Source organism: Emys orbicularis, chromosome 5 (genome assembly GCF_028017835.1).
Source record: "Emys orbicularis isolate rEmyOrb1 chromosome 5, rEmyOrb1.hap1, whole genome shotgun sequence".
Taxonomy (NCBI): Eukaryota; Metazoa; Chordata; order Testudines; family Emydidae; genus Emys; species Emys orbicularis.
In genome coordinates this window covers 75,316,626-75,340,783 of record NC_088687.1, presented here as the reverse complement: position 1 = coordinate 75,340,783, position 24,158 = coordinate 75,316,626, and the positions used below count along the sequence as shown (strand labels likewise).

The 24,158-nt window shown below is 42.2% G+C and overlaps 1 protein-coding gene across 1 annotated transcript in view; it reads right to left on the bottom strand.

Moving 5' to 3' along the window:
• The window catches only part of GALNT7 (polypeptide N-acetylgalactosaminyltransferase 7), a 116,353-nt gene that overhangs the window by 12,621 nt on the left and 79,574 nt on the right, over positions 1–24,158 (bottom strand). The window contains exons 4-8 of the mRNA XM_065404843.1: positions 16,764–16,894; positions 16,392–16,471; positions 13,616–13,798; positions 10,436–10,553; positions 7,738–7,860 (exon numbers count right to left, since the gene is read on the bottom strand). Coding sequence (XP_065260915.1) covers positions 7,738–7,860; positions 10,436–10,553; positions 13,616–13,798; positions 16,392–16,471; positions 16,764–16,894 — 635 coding nt within the window. The remainder of the gene's footprint in view (positions 1–7,737; positions 7,861–10,435; positions 10,554–13,615; positions 13,799–16,391; positions 16,472–16,763; positions 16,895–24,158) is intronic.

The window sequence follows — 24,158 nt, the reverse complement described above, 5'->3', positions numbered from 1 at the left end:
TCTTCATCTTCCTTGTAGTAAGCTGTCTAGCTCACATTTTTATCTAAATTTTTATATGGACCTCATCACTGTAGTATTTGAATGCATCTGCCACAGATGGTTCTCTTTCTTTCTTTCAGCATGGTACAGACAATGTTAACAGTATGCAATTAAAACATTCTTGTCATTGAAGTAAGCAGATATGACTGAATACACAAGGGAGTAGACCTGTTTAATAAGAAGGTATCAGTTTTACGTTGTCACTTTCAGAACAGAACTGCACTGTAAACTAGAACAGAATATTATTATAGCACAGGAGTGCATCACACTGTATTTACAAGGACAGTAGTGATGTATATTTTATTCACTAGGGAGAAAATGATTCCTGATGAGGAATTTTCATATAAACAACAAGTGCTTCAATCAGATTTATCAGACTAAGGCAGTTGGAATAAAGGACTTACTGACTATTCTTAAAGAAAAATGAGGTTTCTTTAAATAAGGAGAGTACGGTAACTTGATTTCTTCAAGATATTTTGTCCCTGTGGGTGCTCCACCATGTGCCAGTGCCTCTTGACCAGAGAATGCAAAGTGGTGTCTGCGGGCTCACGCCTGCTCATAGCAGTGCCTGTGGCTTCCAAACAAGGGCATACAAGGAGGCACGGACCTACTGTCATTCAGTTCCTTCTTGACTGTGAAGCAGAGCCTCCAGAGCTGAGAGAAAGGAGGACAGGAGGTGGAGCACCCATAGGAACAAAATATCTCTAAGGATTCCAATTACTGTAAAGTAAGTAACGTCTCCCTCCTTTAAGTATATATGTTCCACTTTAGGAGACTCCCAAGCAGTAACTCAGCCAGGAAGTTAGTGCTGAAGAGGCAAGTCCAAAATGTTTCAGAGGACTGTGTCACCAAAGGCAGTATAATCCCTGGAAGCAGGTAAAACAGTGTAATACTTGGCTAAGGTATGAATGGAAGGCCAAGTTGCTGTACTACAAATTCCTGTTATAGGAACATCCTTCAGCAGAGTACAGATGTGGACTGAGCTCCAGTGGAACATGCTGTCACTCTATGAAGGAACTAGCTGCATCCTAGCAGATTCTTAGCAGGTTAAGATGCAACCCAAAACCCACTTTGACAGTCTGAGTGGAAACAGGTTGACCCTTCATCCCCTCTGCAAATGATATACATAGTTTAGGATGATCTTAATCCTGTCAAGGTAGAAGGCGAGGGTCCTTCTGACATTTAGTCTACGTTAGCTGGTCTGTTCCTCTGGAGGTATGAGGTTTTTGGGTAGAACACAGGCAGGTGATTCTCTTGCTTAATGTGGTATTCCAAAGAGACCTTCAGGAAGAAGCGAGGAGGGGGATGTAGTGTTACCTTATCTTTATAAAAGGTGGTAAATAGTGGGTCAGCCATAAGAGCACTGAGCTCTCCCATTCACTGCCTGAAGTGATGGCTATGAGGAATGAAGTCTTGGAGATATGGACAGGGAACAGGCCACCATTGGTTCAAAATGGAGGTTTCCTCAGTGCACTGAGAACCAATCTGAAGTCCTACTGGGGAGCTGGGTTCCGTAGGGGGGAAACAAATTGCATATGCCCTTGAGGGATCTAGCTGTAGTAGGGTGGGCAAAGACTGAGAAGCCTTCAACAGATGAGTGGATGGCTGTTACAGCAGCCAAATGTACCTCAATTAAGCTCAATGATAGACTGTGCATCTTTAAATCCAACAGGTAGTCCAGGATTTGGAAAGCAGAACCTCTGAGGCTTGGGAAGAACCAAGGGGAACACCAGAAGTGTAAGCATTTCCACTTCTGAAAAAGTTTTGAGAGTACTAGATTTCCTGCTTGATAGGAGAACTGACTGGATCTCATCTGAACAGGTTAGCTCCATGCTCAAGAACCATCCAGGAACCATGCTCTCGGGTTCAAGGAGGAGGGGTTGGGATGGATCAGGGTCCCTGAGTTCTGCGTCAGGAGATCCTTCTTGATTGGAAGACAGAGAGGTGTTGTCACAGAGATGAAGGAGGTTCGAGTACCACACTTGTCTTGGTGCTGTGCTGAGGAGAACCTTGCTCTTTCCTGACATGGTTTGAGTAAGGGCTTGAAGATTAGAGGTAGAGGCAGGTAAGCATACAGCAGGGGATGGGGCCACAGCGTTATGAGGGCATCTCCCAATGAGTCGCAGCTGTATCCTCCCTTGGAGCAGAAAAGGTGGCTTTTTGTGTTGTTTGGGGTGGCAAAGAAGTCTGCTTCTGGGAAGCCCTGAATCTGTCACATGCTGTGGAAGACAGAATTGTTGAGCTCCCATTTGTGGTCCTGAAGGAAATGTCTGCTCAGGGAGTCTGCAACTGTATTCTGGAGGCCTAGAAGATAGACAGCAGAGATCTCTATTTGATGGGAAATGTACTGGTTCTACAGCCTTAATGAATCTAAGCAAAAGGACTGGGATCTTGCTCTGCCCCATCAGTTGATAATATAGTGCTGCTCTTTTGTCCAGCATTACACTGATGGAATGACCCTGTATGGGGTGAAAGAAGTATTGGCGAGTGTAACTAACTGCCGTCCGCTCCAGAATGTTGATGTGGAGCATAACCTCTTATGCAGACCACTTGCCCTGGACTGTGGCCCCTTGGAAGTGAGCTTCCCATCTCAGAAGTATCTGTTGTGAGGATCTTTGAGGGTGAGGGATGTGAGAATAGGGTTCCCATGCAGACCTTCAGTGGGTCCTTCCACCACTTGAGTCCAGAACTGTGATGCGCTTGGAAAGACTGTCTGTGTGGGGTGTACCCTGACCTTAGCCATGTCTGAAGGCACCTGAGGTGCAGTCTCGCATGAGGCACGATGGACATAGAGGCTGACATGTGGCCAATGAGTTATAGCAAGTTCTTGCAGTTGTTTGTGAGCTGTGTTGTATTATTGAGATTAGAATGGACAAAGGGGAGAATCTCTCTTTGAGAAGATAGGCTGTGACGGTTAGGGAGTCTAGTGGCTCAAATCAAGTCAATTCTTTAAATTGGGGTCTGTGTGGACTTCTATTGATGTGAAGGTCCAGAGAGTGAAACAGGGCTAGAGCCCTGGAGATTGCAAACTGGACCTCTAGAAATGATCAACCCCTGAGGAGCCAAACATCCAAGTAAGGGAATACTGCTATGCTCCACTGATGCAGATGGGCTTCCACTGCTGAGAGAAACTTTGTAAAGACCCTTGGGGCTGTGGACAGCTGAAGGGAATGACGGTATTGGTAGTGTTCTGAGCCTAATTTGAAGCGTAGGAAATGTTTTTGGGAAGTGTTCTGAGCCTAATTTGAAGCGTAGGAAATGTTTTTGGGATAGGTGGGTAACTAGATGAAAGTAGGCTTCTTGGAGGTCAAGGACAACAAACCAGTCTTCTGGATATAGGGATAGGATTACAGTGGCTAGCATCACAATCCTGAAGTGTTGGGAAAGGATACAGGTGTTCTGGTTTCTTAAGTCAAGGATTCTGCCCCTTTTGGGAACTAAGAAATAGTTGGAATAGAGCATCTTCTGATGAACTCTGGGGGAACTGACTCAATTACCTGCAGGAGTAAGGAAGACTGGATGTCTTGTTTCAAGAGATCTTTCTCAGAGGGGTCCCTGAAGAGGGATGGGGAAGACAGGTGGCGGGGGATAGCGTGGAAATGCATGAAGTATCTGTGATACTGGTAAACCAGGTGCCAGCACTTGCCAAGTCTGTAGACTTCAGCTGAACACTGACAATTTCATAGCTGGAAACTAGACCAGCTCAAGTATATTTTAATATTGTTCAAGATGTTAAGATTTGTAACAATGTGTTTAGACTCTATAAAATGCTTGTTAGTTGCTGCATGCATTAATCTTACTTGTAATGTCTGTATTCCATGCTACAAGGTAAAATATATAAATTTGTTTTATAATTGTAAAAATGCCTGCTCTGAACTTGTGAACTCAGATGGGAAGAGTGGCTCTCCCCACTCTCCAGGAGGGCTATCAAAATTAAGTGGGCCATTATAGGACAAAAGCTTTATTGGTTGCCCCATCCATCCATGGAGAAGTATGTGCAAAAGGCTTTGTCCTATCAGTTAGCATGCAGGTAAAGGGAAATAAAGATAGCTGATGAAGATTTCTCATCTCTTTGCTGTTTGGACTCTTACAAGGGCTGAAGCTAAGAAACAAAAAGCATAAATCGCCAGGATCAACCTGGGTTAGCCCTGAAAAGACATTCAATGCTGACAGATTACTACATCTGTCACCTTTTGAGTCACAGACAAACTCATTTGTGCATATATGTTGCCTGTTTGAACCTGTAAATAACTCATTTCTTTTTCCTAGTTAACAAACCCTTAATTAGTTTACCATAGGATTGGCTACCAGTGTTGTCAAAAAAAAGAACTAGATAAATTCATGGAGGATAGGTCCATCAATGTCTATTAGCTAGGATGGACTGGGATGGTGTCCCTAGTGTCTGTTTGCCAGAAGCTGGAAATGGGCAACAGGATGGATCACTTGATGATTACCTGTTCTGTTCATTCCCTCTGGGGCACCTGGCATTGGCCGCTGTTGGAAGACAGGATACTGGGCTAAATGGACCTTTGGTCTGACCCAGTATGGCCATTTTTATGCTCTTATGTCTTTGGGGTGAGATCTAAGGTACAAATTGATCTGGGGTCTTGGGACTGGGAGTAATACCAAAAATCACAAAATATTCAGGTAAGTGACCATTTATCACTAAGTCCAGCTTTCCTGGGTGGCAAGATTAGGGTGACCAGATGTCCCGATTTTATGGTCTTTTTCTTATATGGTCTCCTATTACCCCCCACCCCCGTTCTGATTTTTCACACTTGCTGTCTGGTCACCCTAGGTAAGATAGTCCCCTTGGGCTCTCCAGTCTACCTGTGCCTCTATGGTAAAACTGTGATCCAGGAGTTCACATTTGTTACTGGCTTGCTGAAATCTAATTATAGAACATATCCCCCAGTTTGGGGTGTCTGTTCTGCTTTTGACAATCTGCCCTGAGACAGAAATTCATGGTCATAAATCATTCCAGACAGTGTGACACTATTCCATGTTGATCACCTCCAAAATCCGTCTAAGATAATTTGTGCCCAGGCCAGGAGGAAGTGGAAGGTAGATTGGTTGAGGCCTTTGACCGAGATGTCAAAACTGTTTCTTAAAAGGGAGGTGCAGATGATATTGCTGTAGAAGGGGATAGGGTCCTCTGTTCTGAGGTCTAGATCTCCTCCTCTGAAAGCCTGGGAAAAACCTGTTGCAGGTGTACTGGAATGGCCTATATTGCTATGACAATTGAGATCTACTAAACCATCTTTTTGTTGCATGAACATAAATTCCCAGTGACCACAAAGTAGTTGTTGAGTCCCTCAGTGTAGAGGGAAGAGTCCATGTCAGCTGAAGAGCTTGTCCTTTCAAAGGGAAGGTCTTCAACTATATTCTGCACCTCTCTTGGGAGACTGGAAGGCTGGAACCAAGATGCTCTCTGTGTAACCACAATCACAGTGAGGGACCTAGAAGCCATGTCCGTGGCATCTAGGGCAGCTTGGAGGAAGGTTTTGGCTATCAACTGACCCTCCGAAATGAGGGCCTGAATTTTTTCTCTCTGGTCCTGTGGCAGGCGTTCAATAAAATGAGTGAACTTGGAATTTGTGTTGAAGTTGTATTTCTCCAACAGGGTTTGGTAGTTTGCTTTGCAAAACTGAAGAGCTGCCAAGGAGTAGCTTTTCCTACCCAGGAGGTCTAAAAGTTTGGACTCCTTATCATAAGGAGAAAATCTCTCTATTCTTTGTGTTAATTGCGTCCTCCACCAGAGAACTGGGAATATGGTGGGAAAAGAAATGCTCCATCTCCTTGACTGGAATATAATACTTTTTATTTGCCCATTTAAAGGTGGACTGGATAGTGATAGGGTGTTGGCCAGACTGCATGAGCAGGCAATAACAGCCTCATTTTTTGATGATTTTTTTTGTGGGGTGATATTTGACATGTACACCAAGGAGAGTTGAGACTCTTGGATCTCTTCTTATGGGATCTGGAGAGTTTCCACCAGGTGTGTCATATGAGGTCTTCAAAGGCCCGAAAATCATCGGCATAAGAAGGTGGTGGTGGCATTTCCACTTCATCTGGGGATGAATAGGACTTAGCTGATGGGGGTGAGTTTCCCTCCATATGGAAGTCCTACAGTTCCTGGGTATCTCCTGTTGCCAAAGGGGCATAAAGTACCAGAGGATGACCATGCAGTACTGAAGGTTGGTCAGTTAGTGCCTGTGAATGATGCGGTACTGCGGTCTCTTTCTGGTTGGAACCCTATAAAATTGTTCACAGAGATAACCCAATGGATTCCAGTAAGCCCACTGAGGGGGGGACAGGAGAAGAGTCCCCACAGATACTCATAATTCCTGACTCTTGAACATATGGTGGGGTCTCCAGAATACTGGCTCAGTGGTCTGTAGTGTTAAGTTACCAAAAAAGAGCCCTGTACCGAGACCTCAGAGTCTGAAGAATCATCCCCAAGGTTGAAGGGAGGAGTCTCAATCATTGGTGGTGTACTGAAAGCTGGAGGTCCAACTAGGGTTCAAGCCACCTGCGCAGTACTGGGGATGGAGCCCTGATAGAGGATCACAGTAGGGAAGACTCCAATACCTCTGGAATAAACAGGTACTCCAGGGAAAGAAATCTGCAGGGCTATTGTATCCAGAAAACTGTGTCCAGTGCTGGGGCCTGGCGTTGCTGAGATGTTGAGCACAGTACTGATGAGGCTTGTAGAGGAGCTTCTCCAACCTCAGAGCCCTGCTGTAAGGGAGGTGATGGTATCAGAGTATGCGTAGCCCTGTGCATATCTCAGTGCCTGGAAGGATCAGTCGGTACTGAGGTAGACTGCTACCTGTGCTGTCTGTTAGAAGCCCCATCCACATGCTGCTTCTTGTGGGGTACTGGTGGCTTGGTACCAGGTTCTGATAGAACCTCAGAGAGGGATTTATGGGGTGACCTACCCCTCGTTAGTCTCTCTGGAAAGAGAAAGAGGCTTCTTAGAAATCCTAAACTCTGAAGGTGATGCCGCCACTGAGGCAGCCTGGGATGTTAAGACCGACGTATGGGGGTGGAGAGAGCGGACACCACTGAGTTAGTGAACTCTCCATTAGCAGGAGCTTCAGTCTAGCCACCCATCTTTCCAAGACCTGCCTTTAAATCCTGTACAAACCTTACACTTAAATGGGACGTGGACGTCTCCAAGGCAGTCGACACAGCTCAAATGTTCATCACTACTGGGAAAAGACCTGTGGCAGGTATGGCAGGGCTTAAACCCCACAGTATAACACAGTGGGGTGTTGAGGAGATAAGCCCCCTTCTAAACAACTGTATAAAACTAAAGAAATGAAATAATTAAGAAAATAAAGGAAAAAAATTAAGAATAAAAATAGCATACAAAAAAGGCAGGAAGCTGAGAATCAATGGACACTCATCGCTATGTCTCAAGCCGCAGGCAGTTGAAAGGAACCGAGTGACAGCAGGTCCATGCCTCCTTATATGCTCTTGTTTGAAGGCACAAGATTCTGCTCTGTGCAGGCAAGTGCCTGCGGACACTGTTTTGCATTCTCTGGTTTAAAGTGCGTGGGCGCATGCGCATCCTACGGTGGAGCACTCCCTAGAGACATATACTCCAAGACTTGTAATAAAGAAGAAATGTAGTAGGTGTACAAGCATTGTTATTTAAGTTAAACTACTCTGTAGTTTTAAGTAAAGCCTCACCTTCAGAGTAGGAGAGGACCCAACGTACACTGGGGGTGGATTTCCTTGCCAACCCTGGAGACGGTAGATGTGTCCAACACGAGAACAAGGAACAAACAAGAGCTTCCCTCCACATTGCCAGATCTAGAAGTTCAAGAAAAGAGTGGTGGAAAAGTTGATAATACACATGTAAACTAAACTTTTAAAAAAACAAAACAAACAAACAATTACGAACTAATTTACAATAGATTAAAAAAAAATTAATTACATCAATTGGATAACATGCTGAGCTCATAAAATAAATTTATGCTTAAGCCTGAAGTAAAATTAACAATGAGATCTTGAAATAAAAGTCCTGGGCTGTATCCAATACATTCTTCAATTCTACAATGGACATGTTTACAAACAGCGTTCTATAAATCATGTTTTTGGGATCCTATTCCATGACTATTTGCAAAGACAGGAATAAATGGGTATACAGAAACTGGAGCTGGGCAGGATTTATTTTATTAAACATCAGCTCATATTTCATCATCATAGGCAGTGTTCTTGCATTTATACTCACCCCACATATTTTTCCTAATGAAAGTTATGGGGACACAGAACCCTTGGGTAACTCATTGGACTACTCTGTTCTGGATAGATTTGTTCATCCCAAAGTACAGTAGCAGTCACTGAGGGACAAATTTAAGACAATTGCACCCAAACTAGGAGATAATCCTAATCACATATTCATAGACTCATAGGACTGGAAGGGACTTCAAGAGGTCATCTAGTCCAGTCCTCTGCACTCATTATCTAGACCAGGGGGTGGGCAACTTTTTTGGCCTGAGGGCCGCATCTGGGTATGGAAATTGTATGGCAGGCATGAATGCCTGGTGGGGGAGGGAGACTCTATGGGGTGTAGCATGGGGGGGCTCTATAAGAGATGGTAGCGAGGTGGGGGGTGTGGCGCGAGGGTGGCAGTACCTGTCTACAGGGGCAGTACTGGGGACTCCTAGGGGCCCTGCCAGCAGTGACTCCAAGAGGGCCGTACCTGGCACCGTCATGGGCGGAGGCACCCTAGCTGGGACGGGTGCGGCCCCTGGGTGGTTTCAAGGCTCTCGAGTGTAGGGCCGTAGGAGACCGGAAGGAGATTGGGCGCGCTGTCGCATGGGGCGGGGGAGGGGAGGGGGAGAAAGATGGTGCTCATCAAGGGAATTGTGAGTCGGGGGCTGGGGAGCCCCCGACCCCCCTCCCCGGCTGGAGTGGCAGAGTGGGCCAAGCCCCGAACCCCCCTCCCTGGCTGGAGTGGCAGAGCAGGACAAGCCCCCGACCCCACACCCCGGCAGGAGCTCGAAGGCCGGATAAAAACATCTGATGGTCCAGAAGCGGCCCGCGGGCCATAGTTTGCCCACCCCTGATCTAGACCATTCCTGACAGTGTCTTTTAATGGGGTTTGTTGACATCCTGAAGAGATCAAGCCTCCAGTTAACGGAAATCCATTTACCCATCAACATTACTGTTGTAACATTAAAACCAAAAAAGAGGTGAAGAACACCAAAATGAAAAAGTAACACTGAAACAATAACACACACCACTTTAGGGTCATCCATTAAATTTAAGAAAAAAGAAAGACAGTTTAAATGTAGTCTAAATAATGCTGCTTTTAAATGTTTATAATTAAAGATGGGCCTGAACTATCACACATGATCTGAACCCATTAAAACACTGGGGATGTTCCAAATCACATCTAATTCCAGATTAGGACTGCATGACTTGGGACCATCTATTCATAACAGATAGTATTATTCATAATATTTTACTTTCTTCACTACGTGGATCTTATTATCCTATTGGTTTTCTTTCCACAATTTTGTTTAAATGTTTACTAAAGGGCTTTTCTTTACAAATTTTGATATTACATAATACTTTTATATTTGTAAGCTCGAATACAACATCAGTTAAAGTGGCTTTCAGTTCTTCTGAAGAGTTGTGTTCCAGTTTTGTTTTTGTCCAGAAGTTAAACTAGTTTAAATGTTCATTACAGGACTATGTAATGACCTCCATCATCATTTCAAAAAGCACTACACAGACCATTGGTCACTTTCTAGACCCAAACTAGTCCTTGCTCAAGCAAGACCCAGGACTGGAAAAAGAAAGGTGTTGCAAATGAGGACTGAGGCTCATTAGGAGAGATCCGATCGCAACATCAATCTGATTACAAATGTGCTTAGTTACTTTAATAAAATTCAGCCCAAAATTTAAGGGTCATTGTCAAGGATGTCCGATCAGAAATTCTGTCTAAAACATTTGTTCCTGTTTTTGGGGACACAGCTCTCTGTTCTGCTTGTATCTGTGTCCTTTAGAGTCTAAAGGGGCATAAGAAACTAATTCTTATGATCTTAAATGTCTTGCTGGATGGAAGAACATGCATGTGTCTAGCAATCAAAACAAAATTCTGTGCCCTGTTGGTGATGAGTCACCTCACTGGGATTTTTCCATTTTTATAGTCCTTGTTTTGGGAAGCCTATTTTATTTTATTTTTTTAAAAGAATTGTCCATAATTCTGAAGAACCATAGGGTCATTTTTCACCCAGAAGGGTGATGGGGAAGGGGGGAAAATATCGGCAGGTTAGTTTTCTTGACAGCATTCTTTAAAGTCATGTCCATCTATGTTAGTATATCTAGAACTAAGTTAATTTTTCATTTTAAAAAGGCAGATCAATTTTGCTGTTACCTTGTAAGAAATTTCGAAGTTTTCACCACCCCAGATTTGAAGACCTGGGTCATAGAGACCCAGTTCAAAGAAGAAATCACGTTCAATGGCAAATAATCCACCGGCCATTGCAGGGGACCTAAGAGAAAGAACAAACAAAGTAATTCCTTTCACCAACAGAACATGACAGTCCTCTGGAAAAAAAAAAGTTACTCTTAATATAAGAAGCAATTTCCTGTTAATGCGTGTAAAAGATTAGACTGATGGCAATACATTTAGAAATTACTTGGCTTTATTACTGGTTCATTATAAGCCTTCAATGATTCTCTGAATTTGATACTTGTGTTAGTTTTAAAGAAGTCACTTATTACAGTTCTGAATTACATAGAGCATTGGCCCACACTTTTCAGCCAATCTGCATCTGAAGTTACATGCCACTTATTGCCATGACAAGAAACATTGTGGCGACAAACAGAAAAGGTCTATTCATTTCGTGATGCATATGAGAGCATGTAAAGTGGACTAGACTCTATAGTACACAAATTGTGTTCTGAGAAGCTGCCACCTTGAAATCTCATTGTGCAAGATTTTTGTTATACAGGTTTAATCCATACTTTAAAAAAAATTATTAATGTGAAACCAGTGGGAGGGCCAGGCATGGAGGATAAATAATTTAGAATTATTCTCAATGAAATTTTTAAGAGGGGCAGTGTACAGGCTTCAAATCTAGGTTTTGTTTAAGAAAAGAGTTTTGTAAAACCTTCTACATATGCCAAAATTTTGATAACATTAAAAACTATTAAATGAAAAGATGTTCTAGTTTTGATTTAAGCATTTTACTGCAATGGTTGCAAACAAAATTCTTTAGCAATGTGCTAGGCACATGAAAGTGAAACTAGCTAGTCTATTTTCATTGGACTTGTACTGTATCGTCCACCTCGGGATCAAAAAGCACTATAGAAAAATTAACGAATTAAGCCTCACCCAACCCCTGTGAGGCAGGCAATTATTAAAAACAAACAAACAAACAAACAAACAAAACCCAACCCCTCCAGATCAGGAAACAGGGCTATAGAGTCTCCTGGTCACCAAGATGATTTGTGGCAGAGACAGGAATAGAACCAAAGTCTCCAGCCCATCCTTGCTGAGCTAAGTAAAATCCAAACAAGTAAACTAGTAACATAAAATGTGAATAGATTTTAAAAATCTGCTTTGTTTCATGGTGGTGTCATTAGTAACATTAAGGACTCCTTTAATATATTGAATTTTGAATTTGATGGTATCCCTTTTAAATATTAATGGCTATATATTCTTGTCCTGCACAGAAATGAATGGAAGGGAACCATTTAAACTAAGTTGTAGAGTTAGCACATATTCTCTGAGCAACCCAGAAGAGTGGCAGGTGTGCAGAGAGGAAGGCCAACAAAAGCAACAAAGACTGTGGATCTATCACTGTGAAAATCTCTGATCAGATGTATGGTGGGCTCTTTCTGCATGTTCCCCTTGACTACGCTACTTACTGTAGTTGTTTTTGACATTCCCTTATTCCACATAGTTGTATCATATGGATCCTTTTCAGAGTCCAAAGAGCTGCATAATGCAGGGATGTGGAACATCATATGGAAAAAGGAAATATGCAGAAAGAACAAGCACCCCAAAACTAAAGGAGAGCACAAGCCTGAAATGTTGAATTTTGAATCTTGGCCTCTGACAAGAACACTGTAAAATCCACACAAGCTCAGCAGTTTATTTTACAAGGTCTGAGGTGGTGAGCACTAAGATTTCTGAGGATCTTTCCACATTACAAAATGTTTAAGAAACAGTTTATTCTGCCTATACTACTATTTTCAGCAAAATGACTAGCTAAATTTTAATTGTTTTCATATTACTGCCGTAAAACGTGTGTATAGCTTGGGCATAATGGGATATGGTTCTTTTTCAGAAAGAGAGCTAAACGGTCAATAATTCAACTATTATAGCTGTCACCTAAACCATTTTTTTAAAATTCTGATTCTCAGAACCGTTCTGAAAACAGTTTATAAAGTTGTGGACAAAGAATGTGATAGCAACCTTTGAAACAGCTTAACACTAAGTAGTTTAGTGCTGATAAAGTTCCAATGTGGACAGCCTTCTTCTCTATGACAGGATATTGTCTATATTACATAAAGTACTGAATAGACCAAAGCTTCATAATTTCCTTGAACATGTTTTGCCATTTTTGCAAAGAAGAATCACAGGGTGAGGGCTGAGTGAAGCATAACATCAGTTCCTGCAATTTGTTTAAACCACAAATAAAAAATGCTATGAAACACTATTTTCTAAATATGTGAAAGTGCTTTCAAATAAAAGTCATTGGTTACAAGATTACAGTAGTATAAGGGAAAATACAGAGCAGAACCACAGCCTCCCAAGTCTTAAAAAAAGTCCAGTAACACTAATGTTTAAGCAAAAATTTGCATGTATTTTTGATAGAAAAGAAAACGTTCCACGCAAAAAGCAAAAGCAATAGGATGGAATACATGAAATTCATTAAAGCCCTCCCCCAAGACAGACTGGAATTCTTTTTAGTTAAGTACATTACAGAGAGCAAACTTAGAGCTAGTGGGTTATCTTCCTAAGATTTCAAAGTAGTGCACTTGTATTGGTCAGATGGGACCTTCCATAAAGCAAGTGGGAATGATCTGACACAAAAAAGAGGGCTATATTGCTCCGGATGCACTTGCATTGACCTATTAACAAGGAGTTGTACACATGCATCCATGAGAGAAAACAGCCTAAACATTTTATGTATTATGAATTTTTTTTGAACATTTGTAGCATGCTTATTATGGAACAAACAATTAAGTAAGCAATTTTTATTGTTCCCAAAACCATACCTGAAAAGAGCCCCCATTAATAGTTCCATGAATTTTGCTTGGAAACCAAATGATAAGAACATCTGTTTTTCCAAATAAAAATTATTATTCTGAAATACATCCTATATTTTGCTTGAAGTGTTAAGTACATAACAACAGAAAAAGAGAGGCACAAGAAGTTAGTGAAGCTACATTAGCAGCGTTTGACCAAAATAATTAGTAATAGTAAGATACTTTCTTTTTGGACAAAGCATCTTCAGTTGTTAGAGTATTAAAAATATGTGCAAGTATTTAGTAGCTCAGTATCTCCTTAAGAAGAGAAATGGGTAAGTGATTTAGTGATTACCGATACGGCTCAGTTTGTGTCTTTCTCATTTCCTTCTCTCGCTTGGTCAAAGGTACCCTCTTCCATAGCATACTCCAATCCCATGCTCCTCTAGCAAACCCATCTTCGTCACCACCCCCTTGGGGTATAATAGTGTAAGTGTTGCCATCTACGACATCTATGAGCGGCACAGTGCATGTGGTTCTGCAGGGTTGTGGATGGCGCCAGTGAGGATGAGGTTAGGTACAAGGACCCACATGTCACATTTACACGAATCGTAGTTCATGGGAAAAGAGGGGGAAAAATGAGATGATTTAGATATGCATTCAAAACAATTCACAGAATAAAAACAGCACTCTTTACCGATAAGGCTCAGTTTTATGCTTTCTTTTGGTCTTTTCCTTGTGGCTTAATGGAATTCGTTTCCACAGCAAACTCCAGTCCCAGGCCCCTCTGGCAAAACCATCTTCATCCCCACCTTGCTGCGGCTCAATGGAATAATCATTCCCATCTATGTAATCTATTAGAGGCACAGTACATGTAGTTCTGAAACATTTTGGAAGGGGAAGAAGAGAGTAAAATATAATTTAAGAAAGATATGCTGTCTAATCTAATACATCTACCATTAACTTTTATTTTTTATTGAAATGTAACTTAAATGAAAGGTCAAATGTAAATATGTATCATCTCAAAAATGTAAAACTCCATTCTAATGGAAGAAAAAAATAATATACTTTAACAGTCCACATGTCGATGCCAGAGCATCAAATTACACAATCCAATGGTCAGAAGTTAAAGCTAGCCAAATTCAGACAGGAAATAAGACATTAATTACTCTCACGGTTAAAAATTTACCACAGGAACAATTTACCAAGGGTCATGGTGGATTCTCCATCGCTGGCAATTTTTAAATAAATTATTGTTTTTTCTAAAATGTATGGTCTAGGAATTATTTTGGGGGAGTTTTCTGGCCTGTGCTATACAGGAGGTTAGACTAGATGATCACAATGGTCTCTTCTGGGCTTGGAATCTATGAAATGCATACTGAGAGCAGACAAGTTATGGCAGAAATGTCGACATACCAATCCTAACATTGGCCTTCTGATAAAATATTGCCTGGGGCAATGAGGGGGGAAAAATGGGAGACCTGAGAGGGTTAAAGGAAAGGGGAAGTACAGATCTCACGATTTTATAATTTTTCCATAATTGCTGCTATTTATGTGGGATCTCAATGGTCAAAAAACAAAAAAAAGTTTTAGCTCTTCCTGTTGCAAATGGAGCCTTTCACTATTCAAGTCTGTACAGTATACTGTTGTCCTATAAAGCCATTCTTTTGGGGAAAAACCAAACCAAACTTCGCTGCTGTAGGATCAGGCATTTCTCAGCAGTGGTTTTAAACACAATGGCCAAACATTCCATCAGAAGATTCTACATTTGGTTTTTACAAATACACTGTTTGCTGTGATCAATCAGACACAATATGCAATTAAGATAAACATTCTCTTGTTTTTCTCCCAGTGTTTTCATAATAGGCTCTGCTGATGCATTGACTGAATTGAAAGCTTAAGTTTTCCCGAAACACTTCCATCTTAGAGGCAAATGCTATATACAATGAGAAAAACAAACAAGGGGAAATGACAGCATAATACGTTACCTCCAACCAGGAGACCAGAAAAGTAGCTCTTTCATCTAACTCTTTGAAAATTTCCATTTCAGGGCTTTGTACAATCGAGTAGCAGCTATCAGCACCCCTCAATACTGTGGTCTTCAGCACCAATCTCTCTCCCTAGGTTTTGTCTTTGAAATTGTTTCTTCAATGTTCTCCACAACCTGCCTCCCCCAGGTAAAGGGACATTAGACTGAACAGGAGCAAGAGAAGTGCCCCATCCCAACCAACTGAAGCACCTGGAGACCTGTCCTATCACCAGTGCAGTGGCCTTGCAGGACTTGTTTCCTGGCACTTTTTAAGCCTCTGACATACTTGTAGTTAAGACTCTTGTGGTACAATAGGCTGAGGGATTCAACGGCTTTAAAATAAAGATATGCCACACTCCCATACCCCTCTTTCAACTACTGAATAAGCCAACTAAAGCTAAAACAACAGCACAGAGCAACTGCAGCAGCCAGGTGGTTCAAAGGATTGGAGGCAGGTGGGGTCCATGCCCTCTTTATAGGCTCAAATGGAGTTTTGTGCACATAGGGCTTGTGGTTCCAACATTAACTACTAGCACAGTGTCTGGGCATGCAGACAAGACACACACATCCCAAAGGCGAGGATTTGTTTGAAACAATTTTCTAACTTTAGATTTAAGAGAAACAAATATATTTTTGTAATAACTACCATAATTATTGCAACCTTAAGATCACAGGGGCTTTAGTAGTCTGAAAATTCCCACTAAATCAAAACTGAGCTCCTTCTCTCTCTCCAATTCCTACCTCCATTTTAAATATAATGTTTTTGATTAGCTTTAATAATAATCTTGTTTAAGAGGGCTGCTCATTCATCTATAGTAAGACATTTCCACAACAGGGGGCCTGTAAGATAAAGTCATTGCAACAGACTGGATTCTCCTTAAATGTAATCCACATTTGAGTACCTTCATTAAAATAAAGTAATTAGAGATTTATTTGCATGACTGTCACTTGTTACATGACCATATCTTCCACTCTGGGAGATGATGCAATAGTTGTAATGTGAACAACACACTGAATATGGTTTAAAACATGAAGATTATTACTGTGACTATTTTTCTTCTTAGGAGGCTTTCTGAGTTATAGAAAAACAGGATAGCGTTACCTGTCCTTAGATATAGGAGCTACAAGTGGTGCATACCAGTTAACTGCCACCTCACAATGGGCATCAAGGTAAATCAAAACCTTTAAAAACAAAACAAAAACAAAAAAAAGGCACGGAGATATATCATTTGAGATTTCTGTATACAAATCACACATTGATTGAATTATCATATATCTTAAATTTTGACACAAATTTATACAAGTTTTTTTATTACACTATGGTGTAAGACCTCACTATAGTGAGGTTTTAAGAATTTAAACCATTCTTATTTCAACAATGTTCATAATAAAATAACCATTTTAAGATTTGTTAAAAATATCTATTTTAATGTAAAGAAAATACAAATGATTTTATTTATCAAACATTTTCTACCTGTCCAAGTTTAGCCTTCTGAGCTCCAATGCTTCTAGCTTGAATTAAACCTTCTCTCCTCTCATTTCGAAATACCTTTACAAGGCCATTCCACTGCTTAATGTACTCGTCTAGTCTTTCTTTTAAGTGCGCTATCAAATAATAATAAAAAAAGATTTTTTTCCATGTTATAACAATTAGCGTTACACTTTTAATGCAAACTAAATACAACTGACCAGATTTACTAAAGAAACCTAGATGTTCAGAACTAAAAAGGTCTCAAATACAACACTGCCTGATCTATTATTGATAAAGTGCTCATAAGCGTGATGAAAGCTTGATTTAAAGTTCTCTGATTTCATAGCAGGAGTTCTAGCTTTAGTACAGAAAAAGTTAATAGCTGCACTATACTAAGGGATTGCAAAAGTAGATTCTGAACCACTTTTCAGCAAAGACCATAGTCAATGACTCTTCACTAACACTCCTCATGATTTTGACTTGATATCAAATTATTTTGGGCAATTTGCATGATGTCTTTGTTAAGTTATCTGTTTTTGTCACCTAAAACTGCTGGGAACTTGAGGCAAAGTTCTGCCAGACCTGGATCCCTCTATCCCTTTCAACCCCTGCATCTCCGGGGTCAGTCAATGCTTCCCATCCATCTCCTCAATGAGTATGTCCTTGTAGTGGCAGCTGTATTCACTAGAAGGAGAGACAAGGTAGGTGAGGTAATTTCTTTTATTGGATCAACTACTATTGGTGGAAGGCACAAGCTCTTGAGCTCTTCTTCAGGTCTGGGGAAGAAAGCAGAGCTAAATACAAGTTGGGACAAATTGTTAAGTAGAAGGGGTAACATGTTGGAGGCACTCACTTGAAATGAAATGGTGTTAGATTGTTGTGCATAAAGGGTTTGAATTGGGCAATTAAAGGTAGCAGATAGTGTGTGTATTACAAATTGTTGTGATGAGCCATAAAACCAGCATCCCTGTAAAGTCCATGAATTCTGGTGTCTAGCACAGTTATGAATTTAAGTTCTCTGGCTCGCCTTTTGAAGGTGTTGGCAGGTTTCCCTTGAGGACAAGCACTGAAATATCAAAAATGGAATGATCACTTTGTGAAAAGTGTTAGTCCACGGGTGATATGGTAATTTTGTCTTTTATCATTTTTCTGTGAGCGTTTATTAGAGAGCATAGTGATTGTCTGATTTCACCCACATAGTTGTTATTGGGACATTTGGTGCACTGGATGAAGTACAGCACATGTTGTGATAAGCATGTATAGGACTCATGAAGTTTGAAAGATGTGTTGTGGGGCAAGGTATTATCATTGTAGCAGTGGAGATAGGGCTGGTCTGTGGGGAGCTTGCTTCTGATAATGAGCTTGGGAGTTGTTTGAAGGCCAGAAGAAGAGGTTTGGGAAAGATTTCTTTCAGGATGTGGTTCCAATCAAATATGGGCTGTAATTGTTTGATGATACCCTGTATGGATGGCAGATGACAACTAGGAGAGTGCAGTCAGTACGGAGGCCACTCATCTGGTATTAAACCGGACAGTCCTCTTTTTGAGAGGTTTGTCCCCGATCTGGACCTGGGACAAAACCAGACATGTCTGGTTTGGTCCAATATCGGATGGGGGATACCACTCCACCCCTCCAGCACTTAAAAATAGCGTCCCCTGTGCAGCGTGACCTCACATGCGCCATGCCGAGAGTGACAGGGCAGGGTGATTTTAAAAATGGCTCCCGCTGTGCAGGGTGACCTCACATGAACTGTGTGTATGAGGTCATGCCAGTGGGGGTGGACCCAGGCTGTTCCTGGAAGTACTGGAATTTACAGTATTCCGGGAACATGTGAGTAGCCACCTAAGTGGTAAGTGGGTTTCTTTTTCCTGTATTGAAGCAGGTTCTCCCAGGGCATTTGGATGGCTCTTTTCATGAAGCGATTCCAGGGAAATCTGCACAACACTTTGAAAAAGCAAGCTTGGGAACTTAAATTCATAATTCTGCTAGACACAAAAAGCCATGGGATTACAGGGACATTGGTTGTATGGCTCATTACAACAATCTGCAATATACCACACTGCCTGCTATCCTTAATAGCCCACTTCAAATCCTTTATGCATAACAATGTAACCTCCAATTGCCCATTTCAAGTGACTGCCTCCAACATGTTACCTCTTTTACTCGACAATCTGTCCCAACAGCTCTGTGAAGCTCAAAAGATTGTACCTTCCACTGACGGAAGTTGATCCAATAAAAGAAATTACCTCATCTACATTGTCTCTCCCATATTCTGGGACCAACAGAGCTACAGCAACACCTCAATAAACAGAGCAGCTGAAGGACGATGACTGAGGGGCGTGGACTGTGGTCCATCATCTGATGATCATATCACAAAGCAATACACAAAATGATAAAGATGGAGAATCACTGATATTAGGCAGAAAAACTCTGAGGCAGAGAGAAAGTTTCAGGGAGGATGGTAGGAGACAGGCTGGGCAGCAGGGACAGGAGGGGCCATACTTAAAGGGCTCGGTTACATATTTGGCAAAAATAAATAAATCAATAGATTCAGGTACAAATATATTCTGATGTGGAAATCACATCCCTACAACACAGTTATGGAAAAAGTCTTTCATTCTTGCAGAACAACTTTGCACAAACGATTCAACTCAGAAAAGTCTGAACACCATGCACCAGAACAGGTATGTCTTGTCTCCATGAAGTTGCATTGATTTACATAAAGCTGTTAATTTAAGAAGATTTCCTTAAGCCAGTGCAAACCCCAGTGTGGACTCTTATTTTGATTTAAGACTGACATATTTCAATTTACCTTAAGTCAATTAAGAACAAGTTTAACCTACACCAAAATAAACCACTCAAACCAAAATAAGGGTCCACACACTAGTTTTCACCAGTTTATTTAAACCAGTACAAGTTTATATATAGAAAAGACCTTAAATTTTAGTCTCATAAATTATTATATTTTACCTCACCTTTGACAAAACTACTAAGAAGATTCCAACTTCAAAATGTAAGTAATGAGGTTGTGTATTAATAATTGAAATAAAATGGATTTTTAAAAACCAAAAGATATCCAAATTTATTTCAGGAATCGTGCACCAAAAACAGGAATTTTTGTTGAACCTGCTTTCTTCCAAAGCCACCTGAATTCTATTTAACCCTCCATTAAAAAAACAAAACAAAACAAAAACTTTAAAAATATGATTGTCAAAATCAGTAGGGACAAAATCTGATCTACCCTCTTCTTCCTCCCTTTACATATGTTTGCAAACCTGCTGCAATTCTTTGAGGGTTACAAACATTTCACTTATACCTAAAGACTAAGTTAGAAAAAGGACAATTATTTATATATAAACATATATGATGTATGTCTTATGCATTATACAGAGAATACATGATAGATGCAGGATAGACATTTTACAAAATGAATTTAGTGTGGATTCATAACTACAAGAAAGTTATGAAGTCATCCCACACAAATGTCAATAAAAGCTTTACCACACCATTACTTATATGCCTCATACATTACAAGAAGACTTAGCTCTTTGTAAAACATTCCTGATTATTAAAAATTGAATATATTTCTAACACTTTCTGCCTACAAAAGGCAGGTGCTTTAGTTATTATAAATTCACCTATGCAGGACTCAGGAAGGAGTGGGCAAACTTTTTGGCCCAAGGGCCACATCTGGGTGGGGAAATTGCATGCAGGGCCATGAATGTAGGGCTGGGGCAGGGGGTTGGGGTGCGGGAGGGAGTGCGGGATGTGTGGAAGGGTGAGGTCTGCAGGAAGGGGCTCAGGGCAAGGGGTCGGGGCAAAGGAGGAGTGTGGGCTGGGGTGCGGCAGGGGGCTCGGGGCTGGGGTGCAGGAGGGGTGCAGGGTGTGGCAGGGGGTTGGGGTGCAGGAGGGGTGCGGAGTGCAGCAGGGGCTCAGGGCAGAGGGTTGGGGTGCAGGAAGGGTGTGGCAGGGGGCTCAGGGCAGGGAGTTGGGGTGTAGGGTGCGGGAAGGGTTCGGGCTCCGGCCCGGCGCCGCCTTCCTGGAGTGGCTCCAGGGTGGCAGCGACGTGCACCTGGGCCAGGGCAGGCTCCTTGCCTGCCTGCCTGCCTGCCCTGGCGCCGCTCCCGGAAGCGGCCGGCAACATGTCCCTGCGGCCCCTGGGGAACTGGGAACCGCGGCCAATGGGAGCTTTGGGGGAGGTACCCACAGGCGAGGGCAGCATGCAGAGCCCCCTCCCCCCTCCTCCCACCCCCCAACGGGCTGGATCCGGCCCACGGGCTGTAGTTTGCCCACCCCTGGCTCAGAGGGAACTATAAAAATCTCTAAAACTGATTATGGAATGTTTTTCCATGGTAAGTATTTCAGAACTTTGAAGTCCATTATCTAAGGCCCTTCCAGGCCTAGGAAGTGAGTGCCTGTTCCCACTGGGAAGCTGTGGATTTCCTCCTTCCCAATATTATACAGTTCCAAGGTCTAGCCTTGCAGGGATGCAAGACAACAGAATATAAAGCCCTGATATTTTGCGTAGACTGCGTAGACTTTCGGTCCTTCATCAGTTAAGACTGAGCCGATCACAACACGTATTCCAATCTTCTCTCGCTCTGGCCATCCTTTGCCATGTTTGTCCATATCTCCTTGTTAAGAAATCATCCCACTTCTTTGGAGGCTGACCGCATGGCCATTTCAGTTCTCGCAGATACCACTCAGATATAGCTGCAGTCCATCTGTTGTCACTGAGTCACCTGATATTTTATGTTTAGAAAATCTGCCACTGGCCTAGTGCTGAATTTTGTCCACCCAACTGATATATTTTGTTTCTTTAAAAAATATATATAAAGGTGGTTTGAAAGGAAAGATTTGTTTGTTTTTAAATTAATTTTAAATTAAGGGTTTATTCCTGTTATTTTAAAAAACCCTTAGAAATATCAAGAATGGCTAGTCTGGTTTCTCCCGATTTTGCTGAAGAACCTCCTACATGTTTCTAAATAGTGAGCGCTGTCAATTAATGCGATTAAATATTCCTGTGCCTCTCAACTGTTCAGATTTTATTTCTTTAGTTCCCAAGTTATCATAGGTCTTACCTACACCAGCCATTGTTGTGAACACTCTCATGGTGATGCTACCAGTGATGTAGGTCTACTGGGGCCATCAATAGGAGCACAAGCATAGACAAAGCATCAACATTAAGTGATGTTTGTACCACTGTTTCAACTATATATGCTCTGAGCAGGGTTAGACAATACACTGATAAAAACAGTGGTTCCCGGCATATGCTAGCTCTCCCTCTGCTGCTACCTCCTGTGGAGCTGCACCAGTGGCAGTAAAACAAGATTTAATAAAATAAAATAAAATAAAATAAAATAAAATGGTCAGTGTAGAAAAAGCCTATGATAACTTGAGAACTAGTGTAAAGCTGAGATCAGGAGCCCTTAGCTGATGTAAATCAGCATAACTCCTTTGGATTCAAATGGAGTTGTGCCAATTTATACCAGCTGAGGATCTGGTCCCTTTTCTTTACGAAGGACATTAAGGCCTCGGTTCAGCAAGGTATTTAAGCATTAGCCTAACTTTAAGCACAAGTGGTCCCACTAACTTCAGTGGAACGTCATAGCATTTTGCTGAGTCGAGGTCTAAATGCAAAACACAATGTTAATGCAACATTAAAGTGTACAGTTAAAACAGAAGGATTCAGGAAATATAAAAAGTAAGGTACCTGCAGCAATATAAAGATCAGCTGTACCCTCCCTATGTCTGATATTTGGCAAAATAAGAAAATATATTAAAGCTATACCTATAAGAAACAAAGGAAAGGAAATATTCTATATATGTGCACAATGTGGCCAAGCTGACACTGATATACACCTCTACCCCGATATAACGTGGTCCTCGGGAGACAAAAAAATCTCACCGTGTTATAGGTGAGACCACGTTATATTGAACTTGCTTTGGCTCTCCCTGTTCCTTGTTCCCTGACCACCCCCTCCAGAGACCCCTGTCCCTAATCACCCCCAGGACCTCACCCCCAGGACCCCACCCCCCTGCTCCCTGTCCCCTATCCACACCCCCCACCCCCTAACAGGCACTCACTGGCAGTGGAGCAGCCCGGCCCCAGCCCGCTCCACTCTGCCAGCTCCCAGCCGCGGCGCTCCACTTCCCGCCGCAGGTGAGTGCGGGGAGGTTGGAGAAAGGACGCCCCCCGTACTCACCTGCAGCAGGAAGCGGAGCGCTGCGGCTGGGAGGTGGCAGAGTGGAGTGGGCTGGGGCCGGGCTGCTCCATTTCCGCTGCTGCCGGTGAGTGCGGGGGGGGGGATCCCTTCCCCCAAGCCACCTCCCCCGAATGACATGGCTGGGGCCGGGGCGAGGGAAGCGGAGCGGGCTGCTCCCAGCCCCCCGCTAATCCCCAGGGCCACTCTGGGACTGCGGGGCCCCCAAAAGTGCCCCCCCCCACAGCTCCTGCCTCCCAGACCCTGGGAGATGGGGGGGAGCCCCTGACTGCCCCCGAGACCTTCTGCCCCTTATCCAACCCCTTGGCCCCAGCCTGGCCCGGCACCCTTAACACGCTACTCAGAGCAGCGTGTCAGAGCTTTACTGCCTTGTATGCAAACCTGCATTATATCAGGTCGCGTTATATTGGGGTAAAGGTGTCGAAACTTTTGCATTCTTTAATTTTTGGATTTTAACATCCTATTAATGCACACTTTTCCATTTACGATATCAGAATTGTGATGATTTTACTAACGTGGCATTAAATTCCTGTCATTGCTATTCTCCTGTGCTTCTGACAAAACAAGTTAACAAAGAAAACCCACTCTGGAAATTCTCTACAACCAAAAAATATTGTGCACAGGAGAGAGTGCAGGGGGAGAGAGAAATGTGCCATTTATTATAAAGAATTGTTTTGAAAATATGAAATATGCATAAACAATGCCGTTTCTTTCTAGTAACTAGAAGAAAATAATATTATTAATGAATAAAAAAGATACGCTAATAGGTGCCCTTAATGACCTTTTATCATTTTGAATCTGGCATTTAGGAGCACTGCCAACAGCAAAAACATCACCTTAACCTCAAGGTGCTCAATATGCTCTCACGTGGGGAATCAGAGCTCCATTCTTCACTACTAAGATGGCAGTGCAGCTAATATAGCACAAAGCACCTGAGCTGAGGCTCAAGCTTTTCAGGCAACATTGTCTGATAGCTGCATTTAACCAGTTCCTGATAGGGAAAAGGAGAAAATGCAAAATTAATTTTGATTTAACTGAACCCGTGAAAACTGTACTACTGTATGCACATGCAGTAAATCACTAACAATGATAGCATGTGTGAAGCATGCAGCTAAGGATGGCAGAGTTGTACATATACCTGATAGATTTATAAGCACACTTTACAAAATGTTCA